The sequence below is a fragment of the Pygoscelis adeliae genome, unplaced genomic scaffold (genome assembly GCF_000699105.1).
Source record: "Pygoscelis adeliae isolate BGI_AS28 unplaced genomic scaffold, ASM69910v1 Scaffold105, whole genome shotgun sequence".
Classification (NCBI taxonomy): Eukaryota; Metazoa; Chordata; class Aves; order Sphenisciformes; family Spheniscidae; genus Pygoscelis; species Pygoscelis adeliae.
In genome coordinates, this window is record NW_008824807.1 from 1863509 (window position 1) to 1882030 (window position 18522).

The 18522-nt window shown below is 37.0% G+C and overlaps 1 protein-coding gene across 1 annotated transcript in view; it reads right to left on the minus strand.

Annotated features, from left to right (window-relative positions):
- SYNE1 (spectrin repeat containing, nuclear envelope 1) overlaps positions 1–18522 on the minus strand; it is a 258380-nt gene that overhangs the window by 167758 nt on the left and 72100 nt on the right. The window contains 12 exon segments of the mRNA XM_009324159.1: positions 1279–1443; positions 4232–4541; positions 6819–6991; positions 7699–7990; positions 9188–9343; positions 10403–10608; positions 11294–11406; positions 12133–12340; positions 13306–13509; positions 15214–15315; positions 16258–16440; positions 17203–17361. Coding sequence (XP_009322434.1) covers positions 1279–1443; positions 4232–4541; positions 6819–6991; positions 7699–7990; positions 9188–9343; positions 10403–10608; positions 11294–11406; positions 12133–12340; positions 13306–13509; positions 15214–15315; positions 16258–16440; positions 17203–17361 — 2271 coding nt within the window.

An 18522-nucleotide genomic window follows, 5' to 3' on the forward strand; every position in this document is an offset into this window, starting at 1 on the left:
GAGCGAGCGGGGGCGAGCGAGCGAGCTGCGCCTGCCGGGGGACGGGCGAGATAAAACCCGGCCGGGAGGGCGCGCGGGCTGTACGTTGGTTAAAGAGTGACTCCGAAACGTGCGTGAGCTTAGGGGAGCGAGAACGTCTTTCAGATGCTGAAAATACTCTTCAGGTTAAGATGCGGAAAATAGTAACTTTCTTGTGATCGTTTACATAAGAAAGACTGGTATGTAGCTGCTCACAGCAGTTTTAAAAACGCAGCTCTGCTGCTCAGAAAAAGCATTTTACAGCCTACCCGTGATCTGCGATGTGCCATAATTGGTTGCACATGTCTTTTTTTCTTTTTTTTTTTCCAGACGTGAATTCTTGCTACAGTGTCCTATTTCAATCTCACACAGGCTACAAAGGAACTTGGGGAGTTTTCAGCTTAAGAAGCTGGAGAATATAAATACCCTTCCAAACACTGCATGCCAGAGTAATGTTACTTATTCTCTTGTTCGTCTTACGAGCTAGAAACTACTATCTCCTTCCTTTCCCGTTTTATAGACGGGGACTTTGAGCACAAAGGAGACTGAAAACTATCCAAGGGCGTACAACAAATCTGTAATTTGATCTCGGGTATCCGGAATCTTCATCTAGTACTCTGCTCACTGGCCCACCCTCTCACGTTTAGGAGCAGAGTAAAATGTTCCTAGCGTGAGTATCTGAACGTCAACATCAGGCACCAGCAAAACAAGCAGTCTGCTTTAATGTTGCATTCAGGAACATGTAACTCGCTCAGGCACTCAAACGCCTAGGAATGGATGCCAGGGTAAGGAGGAGAGTATACACAGGGAGGCAACTCATACGTTTCTACTGTGTTTGGGGAGAACAATCCTTGCATTGCTTTATGCGTCTCCATTTCATGCAGATCAGGAAAGGTTGTTTCTGACTTTGATTCAGACAACTCTGCTCATGGAGAAAGCGTATTCGGGGAGGAGGACAGAGCAGTATTCATTAATCAGCTAAGCCACATTCTTCTGTGATGCCACTGGGCTTCCGCTCTTGCAAATTGTTTCCATGTGTGCTGTGGCTAACTCAGGTCTGATTGTACTTTTACTCCATCAGTTTAATATGGGAAGGGAGGCGAAAACAAAGCATAGCTTAGGGAGCTTGCTTTCAGCTCGCTGAAATGTGATCACCGTTTCAAATACACAGAGCAAGATCCCACAACTTTTTGGCTCTGGCCTATTTTAGAGCATAGGGTCTGAATTGCAGATGAAATAATGAAAACTAACTTATCTTACATTGATTTTGGACAGCTTTTTCTGTATGGTTGATGTATCTCCAGATGCATCTGACCAGCGGTGCAGCTCTTCCTTTGCAGAATGGAGCCAGTCTGTGAATTCATGCACAGCATCAAGGTATAGCAAATGATCCTTCACAATATCTTCCACTTTCCTCATTTTCTCCTATCATTCAGATGAAAAAAAAAAAAAGACCATTAAAGTGTTTAAATACTGTCCTGGCTTTAAGCATGCAGTTATACAGAGGGCTGGTCTGACCCTATAGCATCCATTTGAATGCTGAATAGAGCACAGCTTATAGCAGCAGAACACAGTTCTACTACACTCCACAAGGTTTGGTTTAGGTCTGGACAGGTGTGTTCTGCTGGAGCAAAAGATGAAGAAGCCTTCTGAAAATGTACTTTAACACATCCTTTAACACCAAATGTATCGTTTAATAGACGTCAAAGCTGCAGCTGTGCAACTCTGGCACGCTTTTCCCAATACCCCCTGGAGATGGTCTTACAGATCACCCGTGAGTCCTCCCAGGGAGCAGCATGCTGCCAGAAACATAGCTCTTATTTAGAAGCACCAAGTCTCTATAAATGCTAAGCAGAGTCAGAGAGATGTCCCATATGGAGACCACAGAGGAGGACTTCTGCTGTTCAAAAGTGCAAAAGGTTCTTATGGTGCTGAGTCCCACTTTAACCATCAGATTAGAAGTGGTGGCTGTCCCCGGCCACCTGCCTTGCAGCCCTGGAGGACACTTTCCCTCACACAGATGTACGACGGCTTCATGGCTCCATCTTAGCTTTCTAACGTAAGCTTAAAGTGGGGCCAGCTTACCTTACTATGAAAAGGTGAAATAGTGTCTTCGTCTAGATTTGCCTTTGGTCTGACTGAGCAGATTTGTTCTTGTATTCTTGTGAGCTAACACTGAGGAATCTTTATCAAAACTAACCAAAAGTGAACTGAGCTAATCAAATAGCTTTTTACTCCTGTGTGGATACTCTAATCTAGATCTAAGTGTCCTTAAACCAGTTTCAAACTAACCCACTTATGAATTAAATTCCACTTATTGAGTTGAATTTTGAATAACTCAACATTCAACTAATGCCTTTAAAAATTAAGTTAGATTAATAAGCCCTACTGTTCCCTCTGAAAATAATCATCATGATTTCTCAGAATGTGTCAGACCAACTACACAATGGATAGTTACTAGCTAAACAAAAGTGACCTGAAGTAAATCCTCAAAGTTTTAACATCTTAATGCATTTTATGCAACAACAGAGTAAGAAAATGTCCACATGTGCCTGACTCTAAACAAAATAGATAGCTTCCTAGTGAAGCAAAAAAGTCCCAGGAAAGCCAACCACACACTGGTGTTTACTTTGCTCGCACCAAAATATAGTACCAGTAGAGGGGGAGAGTGGAGGCAAAGTGCAAATTCAGTTGGTCTCTTCTGGTGGCAATGGCTTCTACCAGTTGCAGTCAGTGCTGTTCTCTCCCAAGAGAAAGACTGCAAAGCTGTCTTTCTTGCTTAAGAAATTAAATTTATAGATGCATATTGATTTTAAGAGAACACTGCCATGCTCACTTATGATACTCTTTTCACACAAGTTTAAAAGCATTGTATTGAGTGAGTCAGCAGAGAAGTAACTCTGCTTCTTTCAGCAGCGTTAAATCTAGAACAATACGCTCTAGAGCTCTAGATTTAACGCTGCTGAAAGAAGTAGAGTTATACAAGGATGAAACTGCACTGATTCTCTAGAAACCAGGTTCATAGCTTACTATATCCATTAAAAAAAAGAGAGAAGTTCATCATATGAACTCAAGTTGCGCCAGGGGAGGTTTAGATTGGATGTAAGGAAAAATTTCTTAGTATATCATTAAAAAAAAGAGAGAAGTTCATCATAAAAACAAAAGTGTGTGAATAGATGGTAAGTACAGACCTGATACATCTGAGAGGGCTATAATATCTACGGTCTATGTTTAAAGCAATAAAGCAATGACAATAATAGTATATCTTATCCCACAAATAAAAAAAAAATCCAGACCCAAAATGCATGATTCCACAAAATGACTTTCCTTTATCAGGTTTAGTAAGAAAAGTGCAGATTTTTACTAAAGAAGTAAATTCATATGGCCTAGATTTCACATTTTTCCTAACAGACAATTTGTTAGATCTTCCACTTATTTTTTTACTTTGGTACTCTTTTTTATATAGACTATTGATTAATACCTACAGGCCATCAGCACTATTCTCAATACATGAAGACTCAAATCACACTTCCATCAGATTACTGAATTTATATACAGTGTTTACTTCAGTCTCACATTAGCCTGTTATTATGTGGCCTCCTCCTGATGCAAACTTTCCCATTAGCTGAGAAGGAGGAGCCTGTAACTCAGAGCTAGCGTCACTGTCGTGATCTGGTGGGCAGAAGGTCTCAGTGAGCTCACGTATCTTTCCTTAGAAACCAAAGAGAATACCTGTATAGCACATGCAGTGCTTAGTGGCTTGAAACGCCACAAAAGATGGGCATATATCTTTCTGACAATAGGATTTCTCTTTCTGACAATACATTTTCTGCTCAGGGAGGCATTTCATTCTTCCCTTTCTAGGTAAAAAAAATACTGCTAGGAATGAATGGAAAAGAATTAGATGACAATAAGTCTGGGATAATGTCAGAAATATTGTTGCATATATGAAACTAGGAATAAAATGCATGCCTTTCACTCTTCAAACATCATAACCATACCAATTACAATTCCCAACGATTTTTTTGCATTCCAGTGAATTTTAGTAAACTACATCCATCTTTTTTGTTAGACTCAACCATAACAAAAGGCGAGACTATTCAAACACAGTCAGTCCTTTAGTTACTAGAAAATTATGAAAATCAAAATTTTAGCCTTATATACAGATATCTAAACCTTTTACTTGAAATGGAGGCCTTTGCCTTTATCTTACCTTGGCTACAGTTGTGATGTCATTAAACTGTGTTTTTAGTTCTTCTTGAGCTGCTTCTCCAAAAGAATCATCCTCTGTTTTTTCATACAGTTCCACAGCTTTTTCAGTGAGTTGCTGTAAATCACCGGCGTGATCCTCTATCTCAGAAACAACAGCCTGGAAGTGGTCCAGCTGAGCAAACTTCTCCTTCAGACCAACCTGTGGTTCTAAAGGCTGTTCCACTTTGTGATCCAGTTTCTCTAACCACTGCTCCAGCTGGTTTTTCCTTTCCAGATATTCATTCCACTGGCTAATGACAGACTCTAGGCAGCTTACATTAAAAGAAACATACACAGTACAGATGAGAACTTTTGAAAGGTCTGAAAAAAAAGAGCCTGCTTATACCTTAAGTGTCACACTGCCTGTAGCCATGTATAATATGTTTAGAATATGCTTTTTCCCCCATCTTGCTTTAGTTTTCTATGTCAACTCACATCCAAGCCATTAAAGGTTGGAAGAGATCTCCAAGATCATCGAGTCCAACCATCAACCCAACAACACCATGCCCACTAAACCATGTCCCTAAGCGCCTCATCTACCCGTTTGAAAGGTCTGAAAAAAAAGAGCCTGCTTATACCTTAAGTGTTACACTGCCTGTAGCCATGTATAATATGTTTAGAATATGCTTTTTCCCCCATCTTGCTTTAGTTTTCTATGTCAACTCACATCCAAGCTATTCTAGAATTTCTGTGTTCTTCGGGCTACTACATACAACCTGATACAACTGCTGCCCTACCACAGGTTACATGAGCATTCTGTCTTGGACTAATGAAAAGCACGTTTCAGTGTCTGTCCAGCAAAGTAAAATACAGAGCGTTACTGGAGTTCTTTATGATCAGAGTAATAAAATGTACAGCAGCCTTTGAAATTATTAACAATTAAGAGATAATCTGGCAAGTTTTGGAAGAACAAATCAATTATATATAGTCTCATTTACAATTTCTTTTACAAAGAAATACTCTCTTCTGTTATATATTGCTCCTCCTAGCAGATCGCCAGATTTCTGTGGGATTTGTGTTGAGGAATGTAATTCTCATCCCACTGGACTTAATGATAGACATGAATGTGGTAAGGATTTCATTCAAAATGTAATGGTCTAAATCTAAATAATATTTTATGACAAAAATTGGGTGAAATTAGAGTGGAATCTTAAAGGCAGCCCATTACAATTTTCTTCATATAACTGTATTACAATTTTGGAATAATTAAGGAAGTGGCACCACTTTCAACTGAAAAACTCCAATTTACCTATATTATGGCTCCCACCATTGACAGCTGATATTTAGGATGCAGATACCCTAGCACTCAGATTATCTAAAATACAGATCTATGACCTTTCTGATGCAGATCTATGAGTTTTCTGATGCAGGGAAAACTTTGTTTTCCTTAATTAGAGAACTAAGGAAGTAGGATCATGCAGAAGTTCACCAAGGGCCCATTTCTACCCAGTAATGACTGGGATGTTGCAACGGAGAGTGCTTGTAAAACGCACAGATGAAAGCAACCAGGGAGCGGCTGCAGCTAGTTTCGATGACAGGATTTAAATGTCAGATGTTCTTAAAAGAAATTTTAAAAAGATGGAATTTGATGATGAAAATAATGCTTTACTTAGGAAGGAGAAATCAGATACACGAATACAAAATTGGGGATAACTGCCTAGTTACAGTTACCAGTTACCTTACCAGTGTGGAAAAGGATTTGGGAGATAGTAGAGGATAAAGAAGTAAACAAAATTCAACAATATGATACTATTGCAAAGAAAGGAAAATCTCATTCTGGAGTGGATTAAGAAGAGTGTTGTATGAAGGAAATGGAAAGTACTGGTACTCTATTCAGAATTAATAAGGTCTCAAATACAGTAAGAGGTCAGCCCACTTTCAGTTATTATCTTTTAAGAAAAATGTAGACAAATGAGGGATATTCTGCAATCTATTGGAAAAGAAACAAGGATGAAAGAGGTCCAGGAAGTATTAGTAGTGAGAAACATCAGTCTGTCTAGAACAGAGATGATGGAGGCCTTCAAATATGTAAAATGGTCTCACACAGGCAATAAGAAAAACTTTCTATTTCTACCAAGGTTAAGACAAGAAGAAATCAGCTTAATTTGCAAGAAAGATTATTTGGAGTGGATATTAGGATTTTTTTGTTAATTAAAAAACATAATGAAAGACAGAATTGAGAAACCTTCCTAGAGTTTTGTAAGGAAAAGGTAGATAAATATGTCAGATGTTCTTGGTCCTGCCCAGGTACAGGTTCAGTAACTCAGAAAGCCCTTTCTAGCTTTTTCTCTGTATGAATTTGTATGATTTCTATTTATTTTTAAATTACCATCAAGTACCATCTCATATGAAATTTGATTCATCTGATAGGTCAACTCATCTTTTTTATAGAAGGATGTATTTTTTTCAGGCAATTTTGATTCTTTCTGGTGATGCAACTTTACCCTCACATACCAGTAATGAATGAATGGACTCCTATGTGCTGGAAGGTACCATTCTTTGTAAGCAAAGATGGCAGGGTCTGACCTGTGTTTTCCAGGGAGTTTTACCTCTGCCAGTTCACTGAGGTGCTGATGATGTCGTTCCATACTTCCTTCAGCGTCTGTAGCTCAGTTTGTATCACCTTTTGTCCTTCCTCATTGCTGCTTCTAAGTGCTTGTTCTCCTTTGCCAATGGCCATGTTCAGCTTAACTTCACCATCACCTTTGAGTAAGAGGATCTCCTGTGAGGCAAAATAAGTCAAAATATAAAACGCAGTCTGCTGAGAGGTGAAAGCTGTTATTCTTTCAACAGTGGACACCATCTTCTCTGAGTTCATTTATCCTTGACAGCCATGCCCAGTATGAATTCTTAGGCACCTTTTCTTTTAAGTGCCTGTCCTTTGCTATGCACAAGTGATCCAGCAGTTTTTCCCACAGCCACACAGGTATTCCACTGCATTGGTCACCCTAAAATATTGCTCACATTGCAGTAGATAATGAGTAGGTCAAGCACTGCACAGAAAGACAGCACCACATAGGTAGAAGAAATCTCAGGAAAGCCCATGGTGGGATCTCCTACACTGATGACCTTCCTAATAGATGTTTATCATCTAACCTGCTCCTGAAGACCTCCCGTGACAGATACATCACAACCTCTCTGCGTCAATTATTCCAAGGCTTCCCCTCCATTAGAAAGCTTTTTTTGACCTGAATACACATTTTCATAGTTCATTATTCCTTATTAAATGTACTACCTGGCACCTGTCTCCATTAAACTTCATCCTGTTTTTCATACTGCACCTCCCAATTTGTCAAGAACACCTTAAATTCTAATCCTCTCCTTCATAACCATAGAAAGAATAAAATATAAAAATACTCCTTTTCCACTGATGTGGCCCACACCCAATATTAACCTTGATGCATAATCTCTAGTTGTATCCTTCTTTACCTGAATTTGTGTCAGTCGTCTCTCTAGTGTAGCTTTGCTACCAACAGTGCTCTCCGATGACGCCAGTTTATCTTGAACCTCTTTCACCCATGACCACATACTCTGCAATGCCTCCTCCAAAGTGAGATGCTCTTGGAGTGCAAGCTGACATGTTCGCAGCTTCTCCTTGACAGTTTTGACCATGTTTTGATAATTGGTGAGATGTTGAGAGGCCAGGCGCACTTCCCTCCCTGCACCATGGCCTTCTTCATTTAAAGTCTGTGCCATTTGGGACAGCTTATCAAAAGATTCCCTGAAACAAAATATTGAGACTGAAAATCAGTTTCAGAAAGCATATGACATTGTTATAGCAACTATCAGAAATTATGAAGATTGCTGACATAATCACCTACTCCACCAGTGATAGAGTTCATAGTTAACAGAAAAATTAGCTGGGAGAGACTGAAAGGAAATATAAGCCGTGTGTATTGATTAATATCTTTACTTGTGTACAGTGCCATTTCTTGCATTGGTGCTCAAAATGATCACACTGAAATCTTTGTGTTACACATTTGCATTAAAAGCTAACAATTTTCTTTTCGGCTGTCAGATTTTCCAGTTCTATATGAAGTGCTACCTTTTCGTACCTGTCAAAGCTTCTGAGAAGTTTATAGTCTTTGACAGGTAGGAAGGCATGATGGAAAGGTCAGGCCATTTGTCCAGGATTAGACACTGACTCTGGAGTTCAGTACAAGGGTCAGTACAAGGTATTAAAACACTGGGTTTATACAGCCTCAGTTAATCTCAATCTGCTGGATCACCCATCCTGATACCCTGTGATTACAGGGAATTTACATCAGACCAAAACTCCTTGCACCACTCTCAAGGGGATAGGTCCACTGGGTGTCTCCTTCTAGCATGCTGTGAGGCTTGAGCAACTGACTACTATTTCTGTTCTATCTTCACCAACCTAATAATAAAAAAAAAAAATTGAAAAACCACAGTGTACTAAAAAAGGCAATTACTTCATCATCTATTGGCTAAGTCTGAATTCTAGAAAGATTTTGCAGCCAACGTGGATGTTATTTGAGCTCTTTTAAAGTCAGCTGTATGGGAAAGTGGATTCTGCTAGCCTGGTTGGATCCGAGTGTTGCAGGACAGAAGGAAAATTTTAAAATGGATATAATGATGTGTCATTTTTACTATTGCTTTTACAAGCAATATTTTTAAGATTTTTTTTTTTTAAGATAATATTTTTCAGTTTCCATTTATTAATGAAGTAAGATAAGCTTTTCTTAATGAGAAATGTATCAGCGTCAAATTTTGGAGTTGGCTTCAAATTCCAATTTCCTTAGAACTGGAAGTATCTGGATTCCGCCTCTTTTCACACAGTATGTTGCAACACCTTTCTCTATCTTTTACGAACACACTTTACCCCAACAGTTTCGTTTCACTGTTGCTTTAGCAGAGGAAAAAGTGAGAGCATTTTAGGAAATGTATTTCATACTACCTTGAATTCAGTAACTCTTCCAGGAACTTTTCCACTTTCTGCACCTCCTTTTTCTTCTCAGGAATAAGCTGTTTGCTCTCTCCTAATGCTTCTGTGCTTATTCTTTCTTCCATGTCATGTATCCACAGGCCAAGTTTCTTGTGCTGATCTTCAAAGCTACAGAACAGATAAATATTCCCTTAAAAATGTTTCTCAGGTGGAGTAAAGTTAGTAAGAAGTTAACTCAGTTCTTTCAATATCCACAAGACCAGGAAAATAAAACTAGGTATCAATTTCATGCTTCGAGAATAAGAGTTGTACACAAAACATAATTCCACAGTGACTACTAAGCTAAAAATATTCAGCAACCCTCTAAAAATGTCCAGCAAAATCATGGGAACTACACTGAAAAAAGAAGCCTCCAAAATTTAAAGTGACAGTACTTTTATTTATTACTAGATTCAATAAAGGCAGACAAAAAAAGCCTTTTCCAAATCCTTATAATGATTTAGTCTAAGATTAAAAAATGGATAAAAACGGGCTTTTACTCAGTATTGACACTTAAAACACCTGAAGTGTTGTACTTTCAATTTCTCCAACAGAACGTAACTGGAATCTGGAGTGCTCAGAACTCAACAAAACAAGTTCTGGCCCTAAGTTTGAAAACCTTTTCCTTACATGAAGGCACACCGTCTCGTCTTGCTGTTTTACCCATTACTGCTACACTAACTTTGCTTTCAGTTAGCAACAGTTTTGAATCTAGTTCTACCTAAAAATATTTGAACTCCCAAAATTCCAGCCCTATAATAATTTAAGAGTGTTTTCTTACTAGCTCCTTAGGAAATATGTCCATCTGGAATGGGACAGGACAGACACATGCTATGTAAAAAGCACGCTATCGTCAAACCCCAGGGCAGAACTTGAAAATTCATCACACCTTTTTCTTCCAGGAAATTGCATTTAAATTACTGAGATCCCAACTGCTGATTTGGGATTGCATGAGCTACACAGATCTTCCGCATATATGATCCTGACCTTCCATTCTTTAACCAAATCAATACCCTTGGAGCAAGACCTGTTGCTTTGTTTTTAGCAGAGAACTTCATTTTCTCTTAAATATTCCAAAGAAGAAAGCAAACAGGACTAGAAAAACTGGAAATAATTTCCAATTGTGCCCTGTATTTCTGCAGCTGGGCAATTTCATGCAGTCCATCTGTGACTACTGGTATTACTCACCTTCCCAGGTGTAAGGCACAAGCTTCCAGGGCCTTCTTATCGTTCAGACACTGGTTGAGGAATTCCTGGAGGTTCTGGTTAGACTTTGCTATTTGCTCCTGAATATGGCTCACAAGTGGTTCGGGTAAGCAAGCATACAAACTTTCTCCTTCCTTGCAGGCAGCATCTAACTTGTTCTGTCCCTCACTAACAGAATCCAGCACACTCTGTGCAATGAAAGAATACAGTTTAAACATGCAAGATTGAATAACTAAAAATAAGCAATATTTCTATTAGAAGTGGTTAGATTTCCCCAACAAGATGAGAGCCATGTCTAGCTATGGAAAAAATTTTAAGCAGATAGTTCAAATAAAATTTTATTAAGTGGTGCTACAATTCACAGAACTCAGTTTTTCTGTTTGGTCCCAAGGTAGTCCTGTCTTTCTCTGGATAGTTTAGTCATGTCCTGAAGATGTTATATATTTCAGGAATTAGGGCTGTTTGCAGTAGGTGTCTGCTATCTGTGTTCTGTCCCATGAAAAATCACAGATAAGCTTTGACATATCAGTGTTAATCTGAAAGATTGAATAAGCAATAGTGTAAGAAAAAGTAGGAAAAGGAAAAGAAGAGAAAGAAGGCAAAAAAAAGGAAAAAAAGATTAAAAATCAGAAATAAGAATAGTTTAGTTACACATAAGCCTTCCCAAAATTAAATTCTGATCTCTCAGAACAGTGAACACAGTTTCCACTGTGTTCCCTCTACAGTACATATTGCTGTCTTGAACCATTCTTACATTACCTTTTTGGAAACAAAACCAATAAATATGATAGCATCTACAAATTACTTTAGAGATATAATTGGATACATATAGTTAAATTGCTAATTACTGTTTTTTCAATTTGTTCACTATACCTGCAAGTCATGTAGCTTTGCCTCTATGGCTTTGCTGTCTCCAGACCTGTCAGATGATTCTTTTACTGCAGACTTCACACCAGAAAACCATTCCTGGAATTCTTGCATAGAATCTTATTTAATAAAAAAGTATAGAGAAGAGAATATTTTTTTTAAGAAGCAGCATTATCCACAATACTATACAGTGTCTTCCACAATTCTTTTATCCTTCAGGAACAGCGTGTAAAAGCTAACAGGACGAGTCTCATTTGCCTTCAATGACCTTGGGGAGTGGGATTCATTTCACAAAAAGTTAGATGTTTCCACTGTAAACATCCAAATTTGAACAGTCACGTTAGGCTCCCCTTTATAGTCAATGGGAAAAACCCAGGCATTTTCAGTCTATGATATGACCCAATTTAATGTTAGATAATATCTATATTAATATCTTAATATATAAGATTAAAAATTGCCTATTTCTCTCCACTGACTACCCAGGGAGCCCAGGAAATACTTCAGATGGGGACTTTTACATTATAAACATCTCCATTTGGTTATATACATCTCTTTATGGCAAATACACAAAGTATATGTATGCAACAGAGGTGTATATTAAGAGTGAAGAAAGGTGGAGCTGAGCTTGCCTTTCATGCATATTATGTGTTTAAAGTTGAATTCTGTTTTTGTAAAAAAACAGAAGTAGCAGTTATCAAATAAACATTTGGTAACAGGACTTTTTGAAAGGCTCCATACAAAAATAAAGTTGTAATTGCAAGTGACATCACTGGAGACACTGGCAGACTCCAGAATGATTCACTGCTGCGGGCTAACGGCTCATATTAACAAGCCTGAAGACTCACGGAGGAAACGTTTTTCCAAGGAGTCTTGCATGCTGGCCTGTGTTCTGGAACAGAGCTGATTCACAGCTTCATACTTCTTTATTAACGAAGTGACAGTGCCACCAAGAGTTTCCAGCTCTGCAGAATGGTATTTGCGACACAGGCTGTTGAGGTTCTCACGTGTTGAGTCAATGCTGCTCTGCTGAAGCTGAAGGTCTCTTTGTGTTTCCTGAAAATGAAGTTACAACACAAATATGACATTTGTAAAGAAACAAAAGAGCCCTCTCTTTTCCTCAGGCATTCCTTCTCCTTCCATATGCTCTTTCCTTCTATGGTCTATTGCAAGTCCTAGACACAATGAAGGGAAGAAGTACTGGATCACGTTTCCTGAATTTTCCAAGTGAGATGAATCCTTGAAATGAAAGAGCCATCACAGAAATGTAAAAAATGCTGTTTCTCATGGTTTAATACTTTATTAAAAAATAAATAAATTTCAAGGCATATTGAATAGCAATAGTTATTTTCAGCAAAGTCTGAAGGTACATGTGAGATGCAATATGACACTGGTATTTGATGGGACTTCTGAATGGAAGGGAGTTTTCATCTTACTAGAGAGGAACATTTGTTTGAAAATTAAATTTGAATTGGCTAGTACATCAACATTAACGTGCTCACGCTGAAAAAATCTCCACGTTGTTTGTCATGTTATGATGTGCATAATTGTATGCAATCAAGAGAGCTCTAGGATGTAGACAAAAGAATTGCTATATATGAGGACTGAGGAGGACTTCTGAGGTAGAAGTTTGTGTTAAAATTGAGTTCAGTCCAGGGTCTTTTACTGTGATGAGTTGTAAGTTCGTAACATATTGTAAGGGATTCAATGGACTTGTAAACATGCTGGAGTAATGACTGAAGAGTTCAATGTAACAAAACAGGTTCTTGTCACAACAAAGACCATATTATTCATTATAATTTTCTAAAAGGTTTGTATGAAGTTAATAGATCAGAACTTTTGTTCATTGGTGGAACTTCTTAAAGAGTGTCGCTATATTATTTGCTAATATTCTAGCAGCTGTGCAGGAGATATATATATTTTATCAAATGAAAATTAAGTATAATGCTTAGCAAAAACTCCGATAAAAAACCAAAGATCACCGCATAACGAAAAACATATTCATTTTCTTCAGCACTGACCTTCACTTTATTTAGAGCTTCAGGATCCAGGTTACATGCACAGCCTAACAGTGTCTCTTCCGCTTTTGTTAACCAATCTGTCATCTGATCAATAAACTTCTGTAACTGCATCTTCCGAGTACTGAAATCTTTCAGTGTCTCTTTTGCCGTCTCTGACATTTCTTTGGCGTGTTCCAACTTCTGCCTCAAATCTGATTCTATAAACTAAAAGCAAAATGTTATGTACTAAAGCATTTAAATAAAGAATTTATTATGGTGAATGTTTATTGAAAAAATGGAAGGTAGGAAAGTGACACACAATGATCGTTTTGCTCTCTTTACATCCGTAACTAAAGATACTTACATAAACAAAAAAATGTCGACCATTCAGGATTAAGTATTAGATATACAGTAATCCAAAGAAGGGATACTAACTTATAAAAAGCCAGACTGCAAACTTTTGAAGTTATTATCTACTTCTGAAAAATTAAACAGTTGGTATTTTTCCTTTACTAATTTGCCATATATACAGAACATGATCTAAACACAACTAGCTCCATAAAAAGAAATATCAAATGGTGAGACTTAAGAGCACTGAGGCTTAAAGTATCTCAGTGAAAGCAGATTAAAATTGAAGACAATACAAAAATAAGTTAGTATATTGCCCATTAACCTGTTCAAAGACAGCAGTATGTGAAATTATAGTAGATGTTAGCTGTGCATATATTACTAATAAAAAGTAAATCAAATCAGTCATAATATTTATAAATAAGCTATTACTGAAAATTCTATTAAGGAATTGTTTATATTCTTAGGATATGAGCTGATCACACTAGTTCATTTGAATGTTGGCAAATGATTTGGGGATTTATGTTTAGTTTGTGAGGCTTTATTTTCAAATTTGCATTTATATATCAGCTACAATTATTTTGTTGTATTGATTTAAATTTTTTATTGTATTTATATTTAGTAGTTGGAAATAGGTGTGTGTTGGTTAACTGATATTCTGCAAAATAATTTGCTCTAAGTTTTGCTCTATAAGTGGACAGATATTTATTATGAAACATATGATTAAATTTGAATTTACTGAACCTTTCATGTAAAGGAAACAATTTGGGAGAACAAAGGATTCTTGACCTATATCTGATTGGTAATTTAGGTTTATGTGTATGGTCATGGCAAAATGTGGACAAGGCTTGAGTGTTATATTAAGTTCTGTTAAAATCTGATAAATGGTTTTGAAATAAATATCTATCGAGATATTTCCCTGCCTGTGGAAATCGCAGAAGTCAGCTTATCTTTTAAAACTTCTGACATTGAAAGTGAATAATCTCACATACCAATTTCCATTTGAAATCAAACATCCAAAATAGTCATACTTTGGTTTTGCATTTGCCCTAGAACATAAAAAATAAGGACCTGGCCAAAAATAAAAGTTCAACAGCTCACCTTCAGTGTTCGTATTTTACCCCTCTCTTGTAACAGCTAGTTCAGGGCACAAATTCCAGTCTACTAAAGAATACTTTTGGTTTGATAAAGCAAATGAACATATTTTACTGCATTATAATTCTTTCAAAGAGGCAAACTGTATGCACTCACATATGATGTGGCTTAATGTTGTGCAGTGTAAAGAATATCATGTGTCTCATATCTGATCAGCTACTTTATAAACTATTTACTCTATTTCGATTTAGTAAAAAAGTTGTACTTTTACAACTCTAACGTTGAATTACTTTATAGCATTTTTTTTTCAGAAAAAATCAAAGTTAACTAAAGAAATATGAACAAAGAATAGTTATGAGACATATAAATAATGCTGTATCTGTCATCTTGAAAGAAAAAGACAGTACAGGAGAGACAGAAATTTCAGGAGGAGTTTCTTCTTAGTCATTTGAGCACAGTCTGTGATTACCAATATCTTTATTTTACCTGGAGATCTGCAGGAGGCTCTTGACTATGGGTCAGTTCTTTGAGATCTGAAATTTTGGAACTAAGCTGCTCCAACTTCAGTTCTTTATCCTTGACTTCAGACTGTAAAAGAGATGTGGTCAAAGTTTCATACCAAACTACAAGAAGGTTTTAGACCTTCAGAAGGATGCTCCATCAATTAAAAAAATGAAAGAAAATGTAAACAAAGTTTAGCAACCATAGGGAAAACACTGTTGTTCTATTAGTTTTATTCTCTAAAAATCTCCCATCTCTTTTCCTTTATTAGACTCAGTTCAGGCATTTTCCCTCCTCCATTAAAATAACCACACACATTTTTAGCATTTGAAATGCACTAACAGCTTTAGTTTCTTAAAACTGGCTGAATAAAGATGGGAATGTCATTGTTTATTTGACTGGAAAAATCTACTGTGGTTGTTAGGTTTCACTTAACGGCATGCAGAGTATAATACATGTGCTCTCTGGTTTTTATTACAAGGAAGTGAGCTCTCGGAAAAAAATTAGTCACAGAAATAAATTTTAACCTCAAAAGGGAATTAAAAAATGCTGCTGTATATGCACTGACATATCTGGACCTTGTATTTATTGTGGTTGTATAGATCCAAGTTATGAAGAAATATTCTACTTATTAAAAAAATAATAGCAAAATGAAAGAGCAAATCATAATTTGTGTAATTGTAGTTCTGAAGTATTAGGCAAGTAATTGGTGTGTGCATCCTATTACCCAAACTTTCTTTTCTAAAAAATTCAAACAGATATTTTTTGAAATGTTTGTGCTTGTAAGAACACACTGTCATGTATTGCTAGAGTCAAAATAAGTATGGAGCTTAGATTTAGTAAGAGATGTGCCGTTCTTGTTTCTGTCAGAAGCAAACAGCTTCAAAAAAGGACTGGAGTGCTGTCAGCTAGCCATTGGGTTCGCGGTACCGCTGCTTGAACAGGGGACACGGTGGTCTACAACAGCGCAGCCTGATCACTTGAGATTTTGGTCCAGAACATTTTTATCACTTATTTATGGGTAAGCACCTGGAAGTCTTTCAGGAGGACCTCCGTTCTCTGACTGTTACTCAAGTTGCTGATGCCCTCATTCAGTTGAGAAATGCACTTGTTGCACCATCCATGCATTTCATCTCCAGTTTTCAGGATGTCATCCCATAGAGACACGCTTACACTCAGCCGGTCGATGTTGTCTTCAATTCTTTCAGACACCTTTTAGGAGAGGAGAATTTATCGATACCATTCACAAATTAATTTTACATTTCTTTATTTTGCAGCCAGTTGTAAGACAAGGGCATCAGAAATAATTAGTAAGCCTGGGCAAAATGATTTTCTTAGAGTTAGGTCTAAGTTCTGAATTCTAATTTCAATTTAGTTACCCAGATTGTAAAATGAACAAAAATTATATGTGACTGTTTCCAAAAACGTGTATATTTTTTACTGGGAAAGAGCTTTATGTTCAAATAAACTTTATCTTTAAAAACAGCTATAGTTATCTTTCTTTTGTAATGCAGGAATTTTTTAATAAAGCAGTATAAATATGAAAATGTAAAATATTAACTTTTATATTATGTTTCTCTGCTATAATGTCTTTCTCAACATATTCACATCTTTTATGGTGTAGCTTAATACAATTTACTGCCTAATTTATTTAGTCCAATTTACTTTAATAAAGTAATACTGGCATACATTAAGTGAGAATCCAATCCAAATTTATATTCAGAAGTGTGTACTGAGCAAATTTATACTAGTAGCATTCATACATTGTTATAAGACATCGTTTTAAATATATCAAGTGGATGTCACAACCTTGTGAGTACAGTGGATGCCAAATCCCTATGATTAACCCTTTGAGATACACTTCGAAGTAAACTTTACTAAACAATTGCACTCTAAGATTCTAATAAAATACTAATACTGTAACCTTAGCCCAACTTAAAAACTGTATTCAGCGTATAAACACCAGACTCTTACATCTAGCCATTTGTCCACTGTACAGTTCATATCTGTCTTTACCGCAGTGGAGTCGCAGTTATGCACTCTTTTCAATTCTGCTAACAAATGTTTTCCTTTATTGGTGAAAGTATCCAGGTCTTTTTGTTTATCACTCAGATCGTTCTTGGCAGCTTCATGCTGTGGACATAAATATTTGCTTGTTTAATGAAGCCTTGAAGAAAGAAAGAAAAATCCAGTTCTCCAGGCACCCATCCCTAGCCCTGTGGTATATGTCATGCATTTCATAATTCTCATTCAGCATACCACCTAATATTTAACTATGCCACAAAATACAGAGCAACTGACATGGTTTTCTCACGAGCATAATCAATTAGTATGATTGTTCTTACAAATAAAGCACACAAGTGGGAATAATAAATTCGGAATTTTTCCCACTTGGTAACCAGCTATTTTCAGGACTTAAGGCAAAATTTTTTTACTCTTCTTTTTATTCTTCAGACTCTACATGTCTAAAATTGAATAATAAGAACCCATCATTGACTAACTAGTATCTAAAATCAGTTCTGGAATTACAGCAGGGTAAACAGAGGGTGGTGCAAACAAAATTTAGAATTGTAACACCCGTCACTCCTAGATACTCTGGAAAACAAAAGTACGAATGTGTTCAGAAAGGAATTAGACAAAACCTTCAGGGCTGCTAAGTTTGCAGTTCTAGGCTTAGGGAAATCTTTAGAACACTGTCACTGAAGAGGTGACAACATACTGAGAAAGGATCACAGTAAGCATGTCATACTTTTTTCTTTAAGAAGCATTACAGATCAGCATTAGAGATAAGCTACTAATCTGGATGCAGAATGGCCATGTGGCCATGCCTACTTAATTATGGTAGGAGTTGTGCAAAATATTTATTGCGCTCCAACTCCTTCAGGCCTAGATGTGGCCGCTGTTGTAGCAGGGAATTCTCCACAGCCCAAGGCTCACATTAAGGAGAGGAATCGTATGGAAGATACATGCATTTCTTTGTTAGACTGGTGAGCTCTGTTCTGGCTTTCAGTTCTAACTAAAATGTCTTTTAAAAAGAGGCCATAAATATGCGCAGTTTAGAATGAGGTTTATACAGATCTGACTGAAGAATTTTTAATGAAGAGCTCAATAGGCTTCCAAATGAAATTACACTCTGAATGAATGGAAAGAATTTAACTCAGTACTGTTTTTCCTGACGGGCTGATGGATAGCAGAATTTAGAATTTTAGAAATATGATCCAGTGAAATGAATGGAATGCAGGCATCAAAATTCCTTATCTCGGCTCAATGGCCAGTATCAACATTGTACCCCAT